General features: G+C 37.5%; 1 protein-coding gene across 1 annotated transcript in view; it reads right to left on the bottom strand.

Annotated features, from left to right (window-relative positions):
- Positions 1-744: 744 nt before the first annotated feature.
- Positions 745-14,980, bottom strand: part of LOC131150672 (uncharacterized) — an 89,928-nt gene continuing 75,692 nt past the window's right edge. The window contains exons 8-10 of the mRNA XM_058101537.1: positions 1,648-1,777; positions 1,479-1,521; positions 745-1,384 (exon numbers count right to left, since the gene is read on the bottom strand). Coding sequence (XP_057957520.1) covers positions 1,307-1,384; positions 1,479-1,521; positions 1,648-1,777 — 251 coding nt within the window. The 3' untranslated portion in view covers positions 745-1,306. The remainder of the gene's footprint in view (positions 1,385-1,478; positions 1,522-1,647; positions 1,778-14,980) is intronic.

Raw genomic sequence — 14,980 nt, 5'->3', positions numbered from 1 at the left:
AATTTTTTTTAATGGAATTCATAATAGAAAGTATATATTTTAAAAAAATACCTATTTTCAATCTTCATTATAAAAATGCATATTCCTTTCATATTTCATATTGATGAAAATAACAAGTAATTGAAAAAGAATTAACCATCACCTCTTTTTTCTGTCTCTTTTTTTCTTTTAATATCCGCCTAATCTACAAATCAAACCTTATGATTACAATTGGTTTGCATAATACCTATCCCTAAGAATAAATTAATTTTAATAAGTTAATTATATAAAAAAATTATGTTATTATAAAGCAAATAATGTGAAACATTTTATCAATCCATGATATGGGGAATAACTATTCTCAAATCTCATCATCATAATGCCTACCCCTTTCTCATTACATGTTGAATGAAATAATTAAGAAGATATAAAGAATAACTATTCCCTTAATTCTCAAAATTTTTTCCAATAAATAGTTATTTTGTTGAACCAAATGAGTTGCTTATCGAAAAAGAATCCTCTCTCCATTGACCATAGAAGCATTTTCCCCGACACTAAATGCCCGTGTAGTGCATAAAAATAAAATAAAATAAGACGAAAGAAATCAATTTTATCAACTAATTTCATCATTTTTTTATTCAAATTTAATTCATTTTCTTGCCTATTCTGCAAACCATATGATTTCAACCCAGCCATTCAACCCAGACAGACTGCCATTTCCGTCCTCTTTTAATGTGTTTATGTTACCTTTGCAGTCCGCTGTCCTTGTTCAGATTATATTCTCATTAATAGAACAAACCTTGCTGATTTTTCTTCTAAAGAGAAAAATCTGTTTACAAATGGGAACTTATTTCGCTACAGAAATACATCTAAATTCAGCTTCCCAACGCTCCATTTTGGTATATCATCTCTAACAGTTTCAGTGTTGGTCACATTGAACAAGAATGCCTCGGCATGAAATGCCCTCATCCTGTCAACTGTACCCTTTTTACTTAATTTTCTTCTTGACATTCAATGGTGAGAATTTAGCATCATCTGGGCAGGAAAGTAATGTGATAATGTTTAACCACTAGTTTGGTTTTTAAAAGCGTTAGGGAAACCGCAACGATCCTCGTTACTCGCCAAGTTTGATGTTTACCTCCAATGGAAACACAGGTTGATAATAAAATAAAGGCAGCAGCACCATAGCCAAGAAACTGATTAACTTCTGTACATCTGAATAGAGAGGTCGGGACTAAGAAAGTCAAAGCAGAAAAACTCAGTTTCTGGAAACAGCAGTTTTTATTATAGAGAATTTGATGAAGAGAAGCACTGCAGAATCCAGTCCCTAAAACATTTCCAGCATTCTCCCCCTTAAAATGGCTTCTGCTTTCCTCACCTGCTTAACAGATCCTATGACGAACACCTACACAAAAACCACCACGTCAGGAGCTTCGGTGGAGGAGATTCACACAACTAAGCTTGGTGGTAAACCTTCCCCATAGATCAGGAAGACTAACCTTGTCTGGTGGACCCTTGGCACCTCCAATGAGAATTTCTGCACTGCAAAAAACACATACAATTATCAGTAAAAAAAGTGGCCAATCAAGCATTTCCCAAGATGGAAATAAATTTTGCATGCACACGTTTTTTTGCAGGTGCACAGAGGGGAGAGAGGGAGAGAAATACTCGCAAGATTCCTTTATTGACAAAATGGAAGCTCCTTTTCTTCCAATAACAAGTCCCATTTTTCCCGGAGGAACATCAAGAACTGAAAGGATTTCTTCCGCTGGGGCATTCTCCTCCACAACTAGGCTATCTGCAAGTATAGATTGCACCTAGATCAGTATTTTATCGAAAGTAGCTCCTACATTCCAACCCGAGTGTTTAAATCGTAACATAATTTTGTGGATAAAAAACAATAAAAATCATAATATCCATGCATTCAACAAGAACATAAATAGAGAAATAGAGAAAAACAGATACGTGGAAGACAATGATGAGAGAGAGAGGGAAACAAATCAGATTACATCTTCTTTTCTTGTACAATTTGTTTCTCCCCTTACCCTTTTTTATACAATCCATTTGAGCAAGATTTTGAGCAAGATTCCACTCTTAACTTATTCCAACAAACAACAAACAAATTCTAACCCTAAATAAATTCCATACTTGAGCAGACCATGGTTCAAAACATCACACTCAAACACATCCTTTTAACTCAAGCTTGGGTAATACAAGAACATTATATAGCGGACAATCTCTACATAACCGAACCCAAATTACTCATGGATGCAAAATGCATATCAAAACCAAGCATAATGAGGTGGACCTACTTTGTTCCTGCAATTGTCTTCTTCAAGCATTTCCATATATCTGACATGTTATTTTCTGTAGAGTTGAAGAGAGGACACCATGCATGTTTTGCTCCTATAAATTCAAGTCCTACCAATTCCAGAACCTTAAGAAGCAAAATAAATGACCTGACAAGAACAGGTGAGGGAGAGAGAGTAGGAAGAAATCAAAATTAGCAGAGAGCAAAGAGGAGGCGAGAATAACAGAGTAACAGGAAATATTAACAGAAAATGGGAAGGAGGATAGAAAGGTAGACAAAGAGAGTGAATTCAAAGAAAGGTAACACGGGAAGGAACAGCAAAATATGACAGCACCTCTGACACGGCAAGCATGAAAGAGTTTCTCGACTTCATCAATGAGAATGCACTCATTGATTTTCTCCCCATTGGAGGCTCCTTCAATTGGTCTAACTCCTGGTAGACTCCCTGTTTTTCAAGGATCAGCAGGCTCTTAATCTCTGCGGATTGGGAAGAACATTGCCCTAAGGTCTCTTAAAGAGTCTTCTCACAAGGCTCATCTCAGACCATTTCCCCATCCTGTTGGAAATGGGAGGTATTAGGTGGGGGCCAATTCCATTCCAATTTGAGAACATGCGGCTCAAGTATAATGGTTTGGTGGTCTGGTGAAGAAATGGCGTACTACTCTTTCCATTTCAAAAGGAAAGCTAGTTTTGGATTAGCCCCAAAGCTAAAGGGGCTGAAGGTGAAGTTCAAATGGTGAAACAGGAGTACTTTTGGAAAAATTCAGTCGAAGAAAACTGTTTTCTAAATGGCTTGAAGGAACTTAGTGAGGAGGAACTAAACCAAGGCCTCGATGCTTAGGAGTCAGGCAAGGAGATTCTCACTTAGGAAAAGAGCTTGCAGCTGTCATTTTAACATGGAAGAGATCACATTGAAACAGAAATCCAAGGCTCTTTGGCTTAAAGAAGGGGATCAGAACACCAGGTTCTTCCACCAAATAGCAAATGCTCATCATGGGTTTGACTCTGTCTAGAATTGAACTTGGGGGCAAGTCCTTACTTGAAGTGGAGAATATTAAAAAGGGTATCTGCGGGTTCTACAAGGGCCTTTATGCCGAGCTGGAGCCTGTAGACAAGCAGTTAATGGCATCACTACTTTAAGCACCCTGAACCCTTCCACTGCAGAGTTGCTTGAAAAGATTATTTGATGAGGAGGAAATATTTCAAGCCTTCAATGAAAGTAATGGAGATAAAGCTCTGTGCCCTGATGGTTTAACATTGGATTTCTTTCAAGCTAATTGGAGACTCCTCAAGCAAGATATTATTAACTTTAATGATTTCTATTGTACAGGCAGATTCTTGAACTCCACAACCTTGCCCCCAAGAAAACTGGGGCTAGCAATATCAAGGATTTTTGCTCTATCAATCTGGTTGGTCATATCTATAAGATCCTGTTCAAAGTCGTTGCAAAGAGGCTTAGAAAAGCAAATCCAGAGGTCATTGGCCACCACAAACATGCTTTTGTAGCAAGAAGGCAGCCCATTGATGCAGCCGTTATTGCTAATGAAGTTGTGGATGCCTATAGAAAGGAAAGGAAGAATGGACTGGTTTGCAAACTTGACATGGAGAAGGCCTTTGATCATACTCATTGAATTTCTTCCATTGTATTCTTAGAAAAATTGCTTTTGGGGAGTCATGTGTAGGTGGATCCATCAATGCATCTCAACCCCATCCTTCTCAATGCTAGTTACTGCCCGTAAGATGTTTTTCACTCTACTAGAGGTTTGAAGCAAAGGGATCCTCTTCCCCTTCATTATTTATCTTGGTTATGGAAGTTTTAAGCCTTATGTTGAAAAAGGATAATGAAAGAGGCCTCCTCCAAGGTCTTAGCATTGGAATGAACAGGAGGGAAATGTAAGTCTACGATATCCTATTTGCAAATGAGGCCATTACTTTCTGCAAAAATGACCTTCACCAGATCCTCAATCTTAGGTGCATCTTCCTTGGATTTGAAGGAGTCTCTTGGTTGAAGGTGAACTTGGAAACAGCAAACTTATTCTGCTTCAAGACATAACTGAGGGGCCTCTCCTTGTGGGCCTCTTGGGATGCAAGCTGAAGGCTCTTCCAATTACCTACCTTGGGGCAAGATTTTAGATACCTTCTAGTAAAATGAGAGGTTGTTAAACAAATTTTAAGATATGGAGGTTTGGGGCTAAAATCCCTATCACTTTCAGTAAACCTCTCCTTGGAAAATGGCTCGGGAGATTCATGAATGAGGAGGATAATCTTTCGGAGGGAAGTAATTGCTTGAAAGTATGGGCTTCTGCATAATGTTTGGACCACTAAAGCTGAGAGAGGGCCGTATGGTGTTGGAGTATCAAAAAGGTTTGAGAGGATTTCTTCCCTTACATCAGTATCCTAGTAGGGAATGAGGATAATGTTTCCTTCTGGCATGATATATGGTGCAGTCGATCTCCCGACAGTACCAAATTCCCTTCTATCTCCAGTTTTACTCGTAACAAGGATGCTCTCATCAGTAATCATATCCAAGTTTCTGACCAAGGGAATTTTTGGAAAATTCCTTTGATTAGGAATGCTTTAGATCAAGAAATGGAGCAACATATTGATTTTTTAATTGCTTGTACAAAAATCCACTATTAACACCACAAACAACCCCAAGTGGACCTTGGAAACTCACTGCCCCGGAAGAAACTACTGACAACCTCCATGGAAGCTCATCTGGAAAACAGCAGGCCCCTCTAAAGTTGCTTTCTTGCATGGGATGCAACTCTTGGAAAAATTCTTACTGTGGATAACCTTCAAAAAAGAGGGCTTTCCCTAGTAAACAAGTGTTTCTTGTGTTTAGAAAATGCGGAAACTATTGATCACATCCTTTTGCATTATCCCTGGACCAAAACCCTATGGGACCGGCCATTTCCTCAATACATCAATTAACTATTGCTAGAATAGTCGAAAGAGAGTTGTGAGCTTGGAAGATATTTGTCTCTATTTTGTGCGCCTGATCTCTCTTCTTTTTCCTTACCTGGTTTGAGAATCGTGTGAATGTTTCTCTGCTTGCTGTCTAGTTCCATGTATCTTGTGCTGATCCTCCTATTGCTATTCAAGAAGGGAGGAGATTCTCCTCTAGCTACCACTTCCACACCTCTAGTTTCCCTCATAAGATAATCCTATTTACCAAGTGGTTGATCCTCCAATTGCTATTCAAAAAGGTAAACGCACTTGTACCCGACATTCAATCTCTAGTTTTGTTATAATTTCTGGTCACCTTTGTATTACTGCTTGGTTAGTCTTTTGTTGCTATTCCAAAGTCTACTTTTGAAGCCTTGTCCCACTATGGGCGGAGGAATGCAATGATTGAAAAGATGTATGCGCTACAAGATTCTGATAATTGGGAGTTGGCAACTTTTTCATCCTAATAAGTTTACAACTAGTTGTCACTAGGTGAACACCATGAAGGTCAATCCAGATGGTTGAGTGGCTTGATTGGTGTCCCGCCTTGTTGCTGAAGGATATACTCTAGTGTATGGTTCGAATTACTTAGACAAATTCTCCCATATCCCAAATTTTTTTTTGGTACATTCGTGTATCTCCTAATTTTACTTAGCCACCACCAATCATTGGCCTTTACACCAATTAGATGTGAAGAATGCTTTCCTACGAGATGATCTTCAAGAGGAGGCCTATATGGAGCAACCACTAGGGTTTGTTGCTTAGTGGGAGTCAAGCTTAGTATCTCAGCTCAAAAGATCATTATATGGTTTTAAACAATATCTCAAAGCATGGTTTGGTCAATTCAGTGTTGTAGTACTTGAGTTTGGCCTTTAGACAATGTGCAATAGATCACTTTGTATTTTATTGATACTCCATCCGACAATATTTTGCTTACTGTGTATGTAGATGATATTGTAATTGCTGATAATGATGATCAAGGTATCCAAGGCCTAAAGCATTTCCTATAGCCTAAATTTCAAACCATGGTTTTGGGACCATTGGAGTACTTCCTAGGTACATAAGTTTCGAGATATCGTACAGATGCACTTGTCATAGAGGAAGTATGTTCTTGATCTTTTAGATGGGACTGGGTTTTAGGATCCAAACTTGTTGACACTTGACAAAACTATGTTCTAGTGCCAAATATGGGTTATATTGACGACTTGTTAGAAATTTGAATTATCTCACAATCAATCAACTTGATATATCTTTTGCAGAAAGTGTTGTGAGTCAGCTTCTTGATTCTTCGTCAATAAGTCGCTAGGATGCAGTAATTCGCATCCTGAGATATCCCAAGCATGCACTTGGGAGAGGTCTCTCATATTAGGATCAGGGTCACACTCATATTCAGGGATATGCTAATGCAAATTGGGTTGGGTCACCTTTCAACAAAAGATCGACAATAGGTACTGTATCTTTTTTGGTGGCAATTTGGTTTCTTGGAAGAGTAAGATACAACTGTGGTGGCCAGCTCTAGGTTGAGAAATTGTTTGGTTGAAGAACATGTTGGAAGAATTGGACTTTCCACACTCTTAGTTTATGAAGTTGATGATTGATAATCAAGCTGCCACCTATTGCCTCCAACCTAGTTTTTCATGAGTGGACAAAACACATTGAAATTGATTGCTAGTATAGGAGAAACTTGTGCAAAAGCTCATTACCACCACTCATGTGAAGTTTGGTTTGCACCTTGCGAATTTATTCACTAAAGCCGTGGGGGTTTCTTGTGTTACATTCATTTGTAACAAGCTAGGAACATATGAACATATGCTCCTAGCTTGAGGGGGAGTGTTTGTTAATGGTTATTTTGGTTATTTATAAATATTAGTATGTGCTAGCATTATGATAAGTGTGAGTTACTAAGGGTATTATGGTCATTGGCATGTATTTGACATATATTATAAATAGAGGAAGAGACCTATCATTGTGATTAGGTCTTTCATTTTATTCGATTATTCAACAATCTTAAGAAATGAAAGTGAACACCAATGCATGAGGAAAGTAGGTATCTACTTCATTGGTAACCACCTCCAAACTCCGAAGATTACGAGGACTGCGAAGGGGAATGACAGGCTACTCATTTGATGTGGAATAGCATGGAACCAAGAATTTCTGACAAGGCTAACATTTCATAGGATTGCGAAGGCTGTTTCAGTATTTTTGAGTCATATAAGAAGATTTTCAGCTTTGACTGAAAGAATAGGTCTATTAGTGAGTACTATTGTACTTGACCAACTAATTAGTATTGATATTGAGATGATTAAGAATAATTTTTGGCTGCTAAGTTTCTGACCCAAGTTGAGTCCCTAGCTTCAAATGATCCATGAAAACATTCCTGCCTAAAAATCCATACTATTTATGAAAGGAGCGTATGCCAGAATCCATAGGATCACCAAAGATAGGTCTATCCTCCCTTCTCAAGCTTCTTCTAGAGTTCAACCATGGTCAAAATTGCATCGAACTGTGTAGAGATAGTTTGGGAGGGCATGGCAAAGGTTTAGAAAGACGTCATACTCGTGTTTGTCAAAACAAATTGTTTGTTGGGGTAATACTTGTGTTTGCACACCGTGGGGAAGGAAAATGATAGCGTTGATCTTTGGTGAGATTACCATGGAAAACCACCTTGAACCAACAAGTATTATGTTTATGGTGATTCAAAAGGGGATCCTTTTGACATGCTCATTACATTTATTGTGTCCTGGGAAGAGTATAACAATCTTGTATGTATGGTCCGACTTCAAACTCAATCTTCTATATTTAGTGTTACCGTGGCCTGATCAAGTACAACAAGGCTTCTTACTTCTTCATCCTCCTCTCCCTGAATTCTCGACTCTTGTGCTTCATCCCACAAGACAAGTAGACTTGACTTATTTAAATTCTTGAAAACCAGTACTTCATACTTTAAAGTTACATTTGGATATGGTTTAGTTACCCTTGCTTCTGGTAATGGGTGCATTCTTTGTTTTCCCTAATATGCCACATTTGTTATTTAAAAGTCACTTGACTAAGTCTCAGAGATGCTCCGTAACCTTCTTTCCCTCTTATTATTCTATTTAGGACCTTTAAACAAAGAAGAGGATTAATGGACTTATGAAAGATGGATTATTTTACTTTTATGGTGGTGGTGGTAAGAAGGATGGATTATTTTACTTCTATGGTGATGGTAGTGGCAACTCCAACTCCTATATCATACATCTTCATTTTCCACTCATGGTGTTTATTTGGATTCCTCATCATTCCATCTTCAAATCCTAGTTTGCTTCTAGTTTTGAGTGTTAAGTGTCACAGTCAAGGAACCACACTAGGTTTTCCCTTTCTATCTAGGATTGAGTCTCATAGTGAGTCCTTATTTTCTATTGTCCATTCAAACACTTGGGTAAAAAACTCGAAGAATCATAAGCATTTTTTTGTTGTTTTTGGATGATTATTCTCGTGTGACTTGGTTACATTTGTTAAAAGATAGCTTGAATTTCTTAATGTATTCAACAAATTTGTGAAATGAAAAATCAATTTGGATTTGGCATTGGTACTCAAACCTTTTGGTATGATGTGTTATTTAATTCAAAGTTAGATTCAACCTTTATTCCTAAACAAAAAGGTTATTCATCAAACATTTTCTATGAATACTCCTAAAACAAAATGAAGTAGCTCAAAAGAAAAATTGACATTTTCTTAACAATGATCCTTCCCTTTTCCATATGCATGTTCCCAAATATTTTGTGTTGATGCTACCCTTATAGCTTGGTTTTTGATTAATAAGATGCCATATAGGAATCTTGGGGAAAAATCCTCCTTCCCATACTGTGCTCAAAGGCCTTCATGTTCCCTCTTATTCCTTGTCATTTTTTTGACATTTTTGTACAAGCTTTATTCATGTTCCACATATTGGTCGAGACAAGTTGTGACCTTGAGGAGACGCCTTATTTTTCTAGTTTTGGATCATCCTTGGATGTGGCATTCTTAGTGACTCAGCTATTCTTGGTCCACCAGTTCCAACCATTATTCCTCTATAGGATACTTCTACTCTTCTTCCACATGAGGCAGTTTTGCATTTGAGAAACTATTGGAGGTCTATGAGTGTTGTAAGCTAGGTACTGACATCACCATCACCATGTACCTTTTTTCTCTGGTTCTAGAGATCTCAACTACACTTGGATTTGCCCATTTGCCATCGGAAAGGTACTAGAATTTGAATTTTAAGTTCTTTATCACGTATCCTAGTGCAAATTATGCTTTGGTTCTTCATCCTCTTTCTACTATGCATTCTTTTTCCATGTCTATTTCCTATGTTTCTATTCCTTCACATGTTGAGGCACTTGTGAATCCTAGATGGAAGCATGTTGATAGATTCGAAAAAGAAGGTCTTGACTTCTCAAGGGACATGAACATTGGAAGATCTTCCTTTTGGTAAGGGTTGGGCAAGTGCCATTGGGTCTATACCACCAAATATCACCCCCATGGTTCTATTGGAAGATTAAAAGGTTGGCTTGGAGCCAATGGATATACCCCAAACATATGGTATTGATTTTTTTGAAACCATCTCTCTCGCCATTTGACTTAAGTATGTTGGAGTTTTAATTTCATAGTTGTTAAATTTAATAAACTCTTACATCATATACATGTCAAGAATGCGTTCTTATATGGGGATTTGCACGAAGAAGTGAACATGGAGCAACCTCCGGTGAGTGTCACTCAAGGGGGAAGTTGCATAAGGCCATTTAAGGTCTTAAACAGTCTCCTAGGGACACTAGACAAATCAAGTAGGTTTTTAACCTTTGCTTTACACACTAATACTAAGGACATTCTTCTTCTTCATTTTTTTTTTTTTTTTTTCTTCAACAAGGGGACGTGTGGTGCTTCAGCCAAAATTTTAAATCAACACTTGGGAACTCTTTATTATTTTCTCGAAGTTAATATTGTAAGGTGTTTGAAAAGTTTAAGCTTGTCTCAGCAAAAAATATACTATTAATTTGCTAAATGGGGCTAGTATCTTGGAAGAAAAGCCAAGTGACACTCCTAAAGATCCAAATGTTATGGATGGTGGCCTTAACTTTAAAACAAGCATCAGAATAGAAAGTTGACTGTTGCTAGACCCATCATATCCCTTTTAGTGGGTCTGATTAGCCTATTTATGAAGAATTCATACAGGCACACTCTTTGTAGGCTTCGATATCACAATAGTTCTCCTAGTACAGGATTGGTATACAAGTGTAATGGAAACTGTTGATATTGTTCAACACTCTGATGCAGATTGGACTGGTTCTGTTCAACTACTATATATTGTATGTTTGTGGGTGGCAATACTGTTTCACCAAGGCTTTATTTAAACCCACCTTGCCTAATTGTCTTGACAAGAAACATTTTTAGATAATAAATGAAGAATTCATTAATAGAATAAGAATATGCAGCTAGGAGCCTAGGAGACTAAGACACGTCCTTAACAAAGTCTGGAAAATCCAGATAAAAAACACAAAGGAGCTACCTAAAGACTAAAGAACAAAAGAGAAAAAAACCAGCTCAAGCTAACACTCCCAACACAAAATGCTAATCACGCTGAATATCAGAAAAGGTCATCCCCTTAAAAGTCCCTTGTCCCACACACCAAAGAGAAGCCAAATAATGTATCTTTTCCCAAACCAACAACTGGCAGGACTTTTTCCCTAGCGCATTACGCTCCATCCACGACCCCCAAAAGACTGCAATAAAAGCACATTTCCAAAGCGCTGCCCTTTCCTTTTTCCTGCCAAATCCAGCGAAACCCACTGCCCAAAAAACCTCCACTGTCTTAGAGCTCACCCAACATTCACCTAAAAATTCCAAATAACTTATTCCAAACACTCCAAACATAGTCACAATGAATGAACAAATGTGATGATGATTCTGAACAATTAAAGCATAGAATACATGCCTTTAAAAGTCTCCTAACCTGCAGCAAGTTATTGGTATTAATTATATCAAGCACAACCAACGAGATAAAAGCCTTAATTTTAAAGGGGGCTTTGGCCTTTCAAATGGAAGTATAGAGAGGAAAAAATAAATTAGATCTATTAAAAAAATCACAAAAAGATTTGCATGAATAAACCCTTGAAGGACTAAAGACCAAGACTGCGTATCCTACCCTAAAGAAAAACAACAGTTATTCAACAAGACTAGCAAAGACGATAGCTCTACCATCTCCCTATCATTTAATGGTCTACATAAGTGCAAATCCCAAGAAGGCAAAGGACCACATGGATCAACAACAAAAGAAGAAATGGACCCATCCTGCCCTAAGCTTGGGTGAAAGAAGCATGAAAAAGAGGTGGACAAAACTACATTCCCTAGCCAAGAATCTTTCCAAAAACGGATATTACTACCTCTTCCCACCAGGAATTTAATAGGAAGAATGAAGAGGGGATAACTCCGAGAGATAGCTTTCACGGACTCTCCAAAGAACGTCTAAATTTCAAAATAGTATCCCATCCATTCTCGTATAATCCATCTTGCTTTTAACTAAATGCCACAGGGAGGAATTCTCTAGCTGAAACTGCCAAAGCCATTTAACCAAAAGAGTTGTATTTTTAGACACCAGATTTCCAATACCCAAACCACCCTCTTGTTTAGACCTACCCACCCACATGATCCCTAATATCCTCCACCACTAACCACAAGAAATCCCTCATTATCTTCTCAGTCTTATAAGCAACCCCCGCCAGAATCTTGAAAATTGAAAGAAAATATAAAAGGGATATTAGAAAGGCAGACCTAAATAAGAGTAATTCTACCACCAAGAGAAAAAAGAGCATCTTTCCACCCATCCAGTCTCTTAAAAACCCTTTCCACAACAGAATACCAAAAGCTAGCAGATCTAGGGTTACCCCCCAAAGGAAACCCAATAGGACAACAGCCAATCCAAAACACTACACGCCACCTCCACAGATAGCTCCCTAACACTCTCACCAGACATATTGGTAGCAGCAATACCGCTCTTTCCCATATTAATCTTAAGCCCAGAAACCTTCTCAAAAATGTGAAGGAGACCCAAAACTTTCTTGAAGGATGGTCTATGGTCCTCTAGATAAAAAATAGTAGTAGTATCAGCAGCAAACTGAAGGTGCGAAACCTTGACCCCAACTGCTCTAACAAGATGTAATTATGTGATATTTGTACACCTCCTGCTTGAGGGGGCGTGTTAGAGAGTGGACAGGTTATATAGAGTATTTTATATTTATTGTGTGAGGGGACTTTTTGTAATAAGGAATTTTTTTATTTAAATTAGTCAAGAGAGTCAACAATTCAGTCCCTCATTAGGCTGCCAGTTCTCTTCCTTCCCTTCTCCTCCTTTGTCTTGCACTAAACTAATTATTTTTTTATTAATCCATAGGTCTTTGAAATTTACAAGAAGAAAGAAAGAGGAGAGAGAAGAGACAAGGGAGGGAGTCTTCTGCTTCCCACACTTCCTTGTCATGATCAGAATCAGAGATTTAATTCTACCAATTCTGTTTTGTTTGAAACAATATCATTTTGCTGGCCTGCCTAGTGTTTCTGTTAGGAACAGTTGGTTATATTGATCTTTGTTACTTGATGACACTTACTCTAGATTTGCTATTGTTAGTTGTTCGTAATCACTTTTTATAAAAAGAAAAGGGTAGTAGTACTATAACTCTCAATTTAATTTTTATTTCTTCATCATCTCAATTGATTCTGCTGCACTAGAAGTAGGACATAAGAATTTGGCATCAGTGCAGGTCTATATCCGGTGGATTTAAGTGGCAAAGGCACAAAATTCAAGGCTCATGGGGACCAACTCAAGAGAGAGAGAGAATGTGTTTACTAGAGAAGTAATCAGAACAGAACTTTGTTAATCTCATTCCTAGGAAATATTAGATCTGCAGTTGAAAACCAGAACAGAGCTTTATGAATTCAAGATATTTCAAGAGCAAGGCAATAAATGAATTAAGCAATTGTATAATATGCAGAGGGTTGGACTCGGTGGATGTTTCTCAATTTTTCTAGGCAATGTCTCGAATCCTGAAAATGGTTGCAGCCCAATCCAAAAGAGCTTGAAGTAGGAGAGGCTAGTTATCAGAGTAAAATTTTCGAAATTGGGAGATTTCTCAGAGGTCATCAGGTAGATACCTCTATTTTTTTGTTGGATAGAAAAATGTAAATAGTATTTCCTGATCAATCAGGTTCCTGAGAAATGCAAAGTAGAAATTACTGCCCTTTATTTAAAAGAAAGAGAAGATATTCCATATCAAAGATTCATAATGGATCAAACTAAATGTTCCATGGGATACATTTACTGCAGTCTGTAGGAGGTTTGGGCCAATTGATTATCAAAATATAGTAGTGGAATTCAATAAGCTACAACAAACTGACAAAGTTTCAAGTTATCAAGAAATGTTTGGAGAGCTAAAATTATTGATTGCAAATCCAGGTTTGTCACAATCTTATTTTGTATCCAGTTTTTTTTTTTAGTGGATTAAAGGAGGAGCAGGTACATAGTATGCATGTTGAACCCTTCCACATTAACTAGGGCTTCTAAAACTGCCAAATTAGAAAAAAAAAAAAATGGCATTAATTTCTCATTTCCTGCTACTTCAAACCATCCCAAAATTTTTCAAATTCCATAATTTCTTATTCCTCAAAGAATCCACAAACTCAGCTACATCCTCTGCCATATACTTTCAACAAGTCACCCTTGGCTAAAAATTCGGAGGAGAAACAAGTTTCAAAATTATTGGAAAGTATGCTCTCTAATTCTGTGGTCAATATAGTGAATCCCAGGGTAGAAGGCAACTGGATTGTGCTTAAGATATAGGGATAAGTATGTACGGAGTCATAGGTGCAAAATAAACAGTTAAATTGTTTTTATGTGCTGAGGTGATGATCATTTAGGAAGAAATTTTTCAGGAGACCTTAAAAGAGTTTGGACAGGAATTAGAAATTTCTGCTCACGCTTTAGCTGGACAAGTGATTCCAAAGACTTCAAATATATAAAAGTTTCTATTTTATTTTTTTATTTTTAAAAGTCTTATTTCAATTTTTATTTACAGTGGCAGCACCAACAGTTTTTAGACCCAACTTCTGTAACAGCAGGTTACCCAACTGAATCAACAATTTCTGATGGAAATACTATAAGTGATCATCCTAAGTGACAATTGGTTTAGAATATGGAAGGAATGGGACTTCACAACTGAGGTCAGATTTCTTCAATTCGGAGGATGTGATATGGTCCTGGGCATAGATTGGTCAGAGCCTTAACAGAGTTATCATTCTCAAGTGCACAGGGGCTACACTTTTTTTCATAAGGATGGTCAATTGGTAGTCCATAGAGTTAGAAACCAAGCTGAATGTAACGTGGCTAACAAAAGAGCATTCTACAGGCTTTTTTCACACAGGAATTTCTAGTTTATTTTGCCAATTTTGATCAGTTAATGCAACATTGCCACATGTCTTTTATTATCCTTCTTTACTGCCTCAGGAGAGAAATTTGAAGATATATTTATAGAACCTCAGGGTCTGCTTACTGCTTGACCATAAGATACCTCTAATCCCTCAAGCTAAGCCTCTTTATCAGAAAGCCAATTGATGTTCTTATGTAGGAAAGGATGATAGTGAAAAATGATTCAAGAGATATTATACAATGGAATAATAAAGCAGAGAAATAGACCACTTGGGAACATACACAATTCCCGCATCTTCATCCACACTTCG

The sequence above is a fragment of the Malania oleifera genome, chromosome 3 (genome assembly GCF_029873635.1).
Source record: "Malania oleifera isolate guangnan ecotype guangnan chromosome 3, ASM2987363v1, whole genome shotgun sequence".
NCBI classification, from domain to species: domain Eukaryota; kingdom Viridiplantae; phylum Streptophyta; class Magnoliopsida; order Santalales; family Ximeniaceae; genus Malania; species Malania oleifera.
This window is presented reverse-complemented; position numbering and strand designations above follow the sequence as displayed.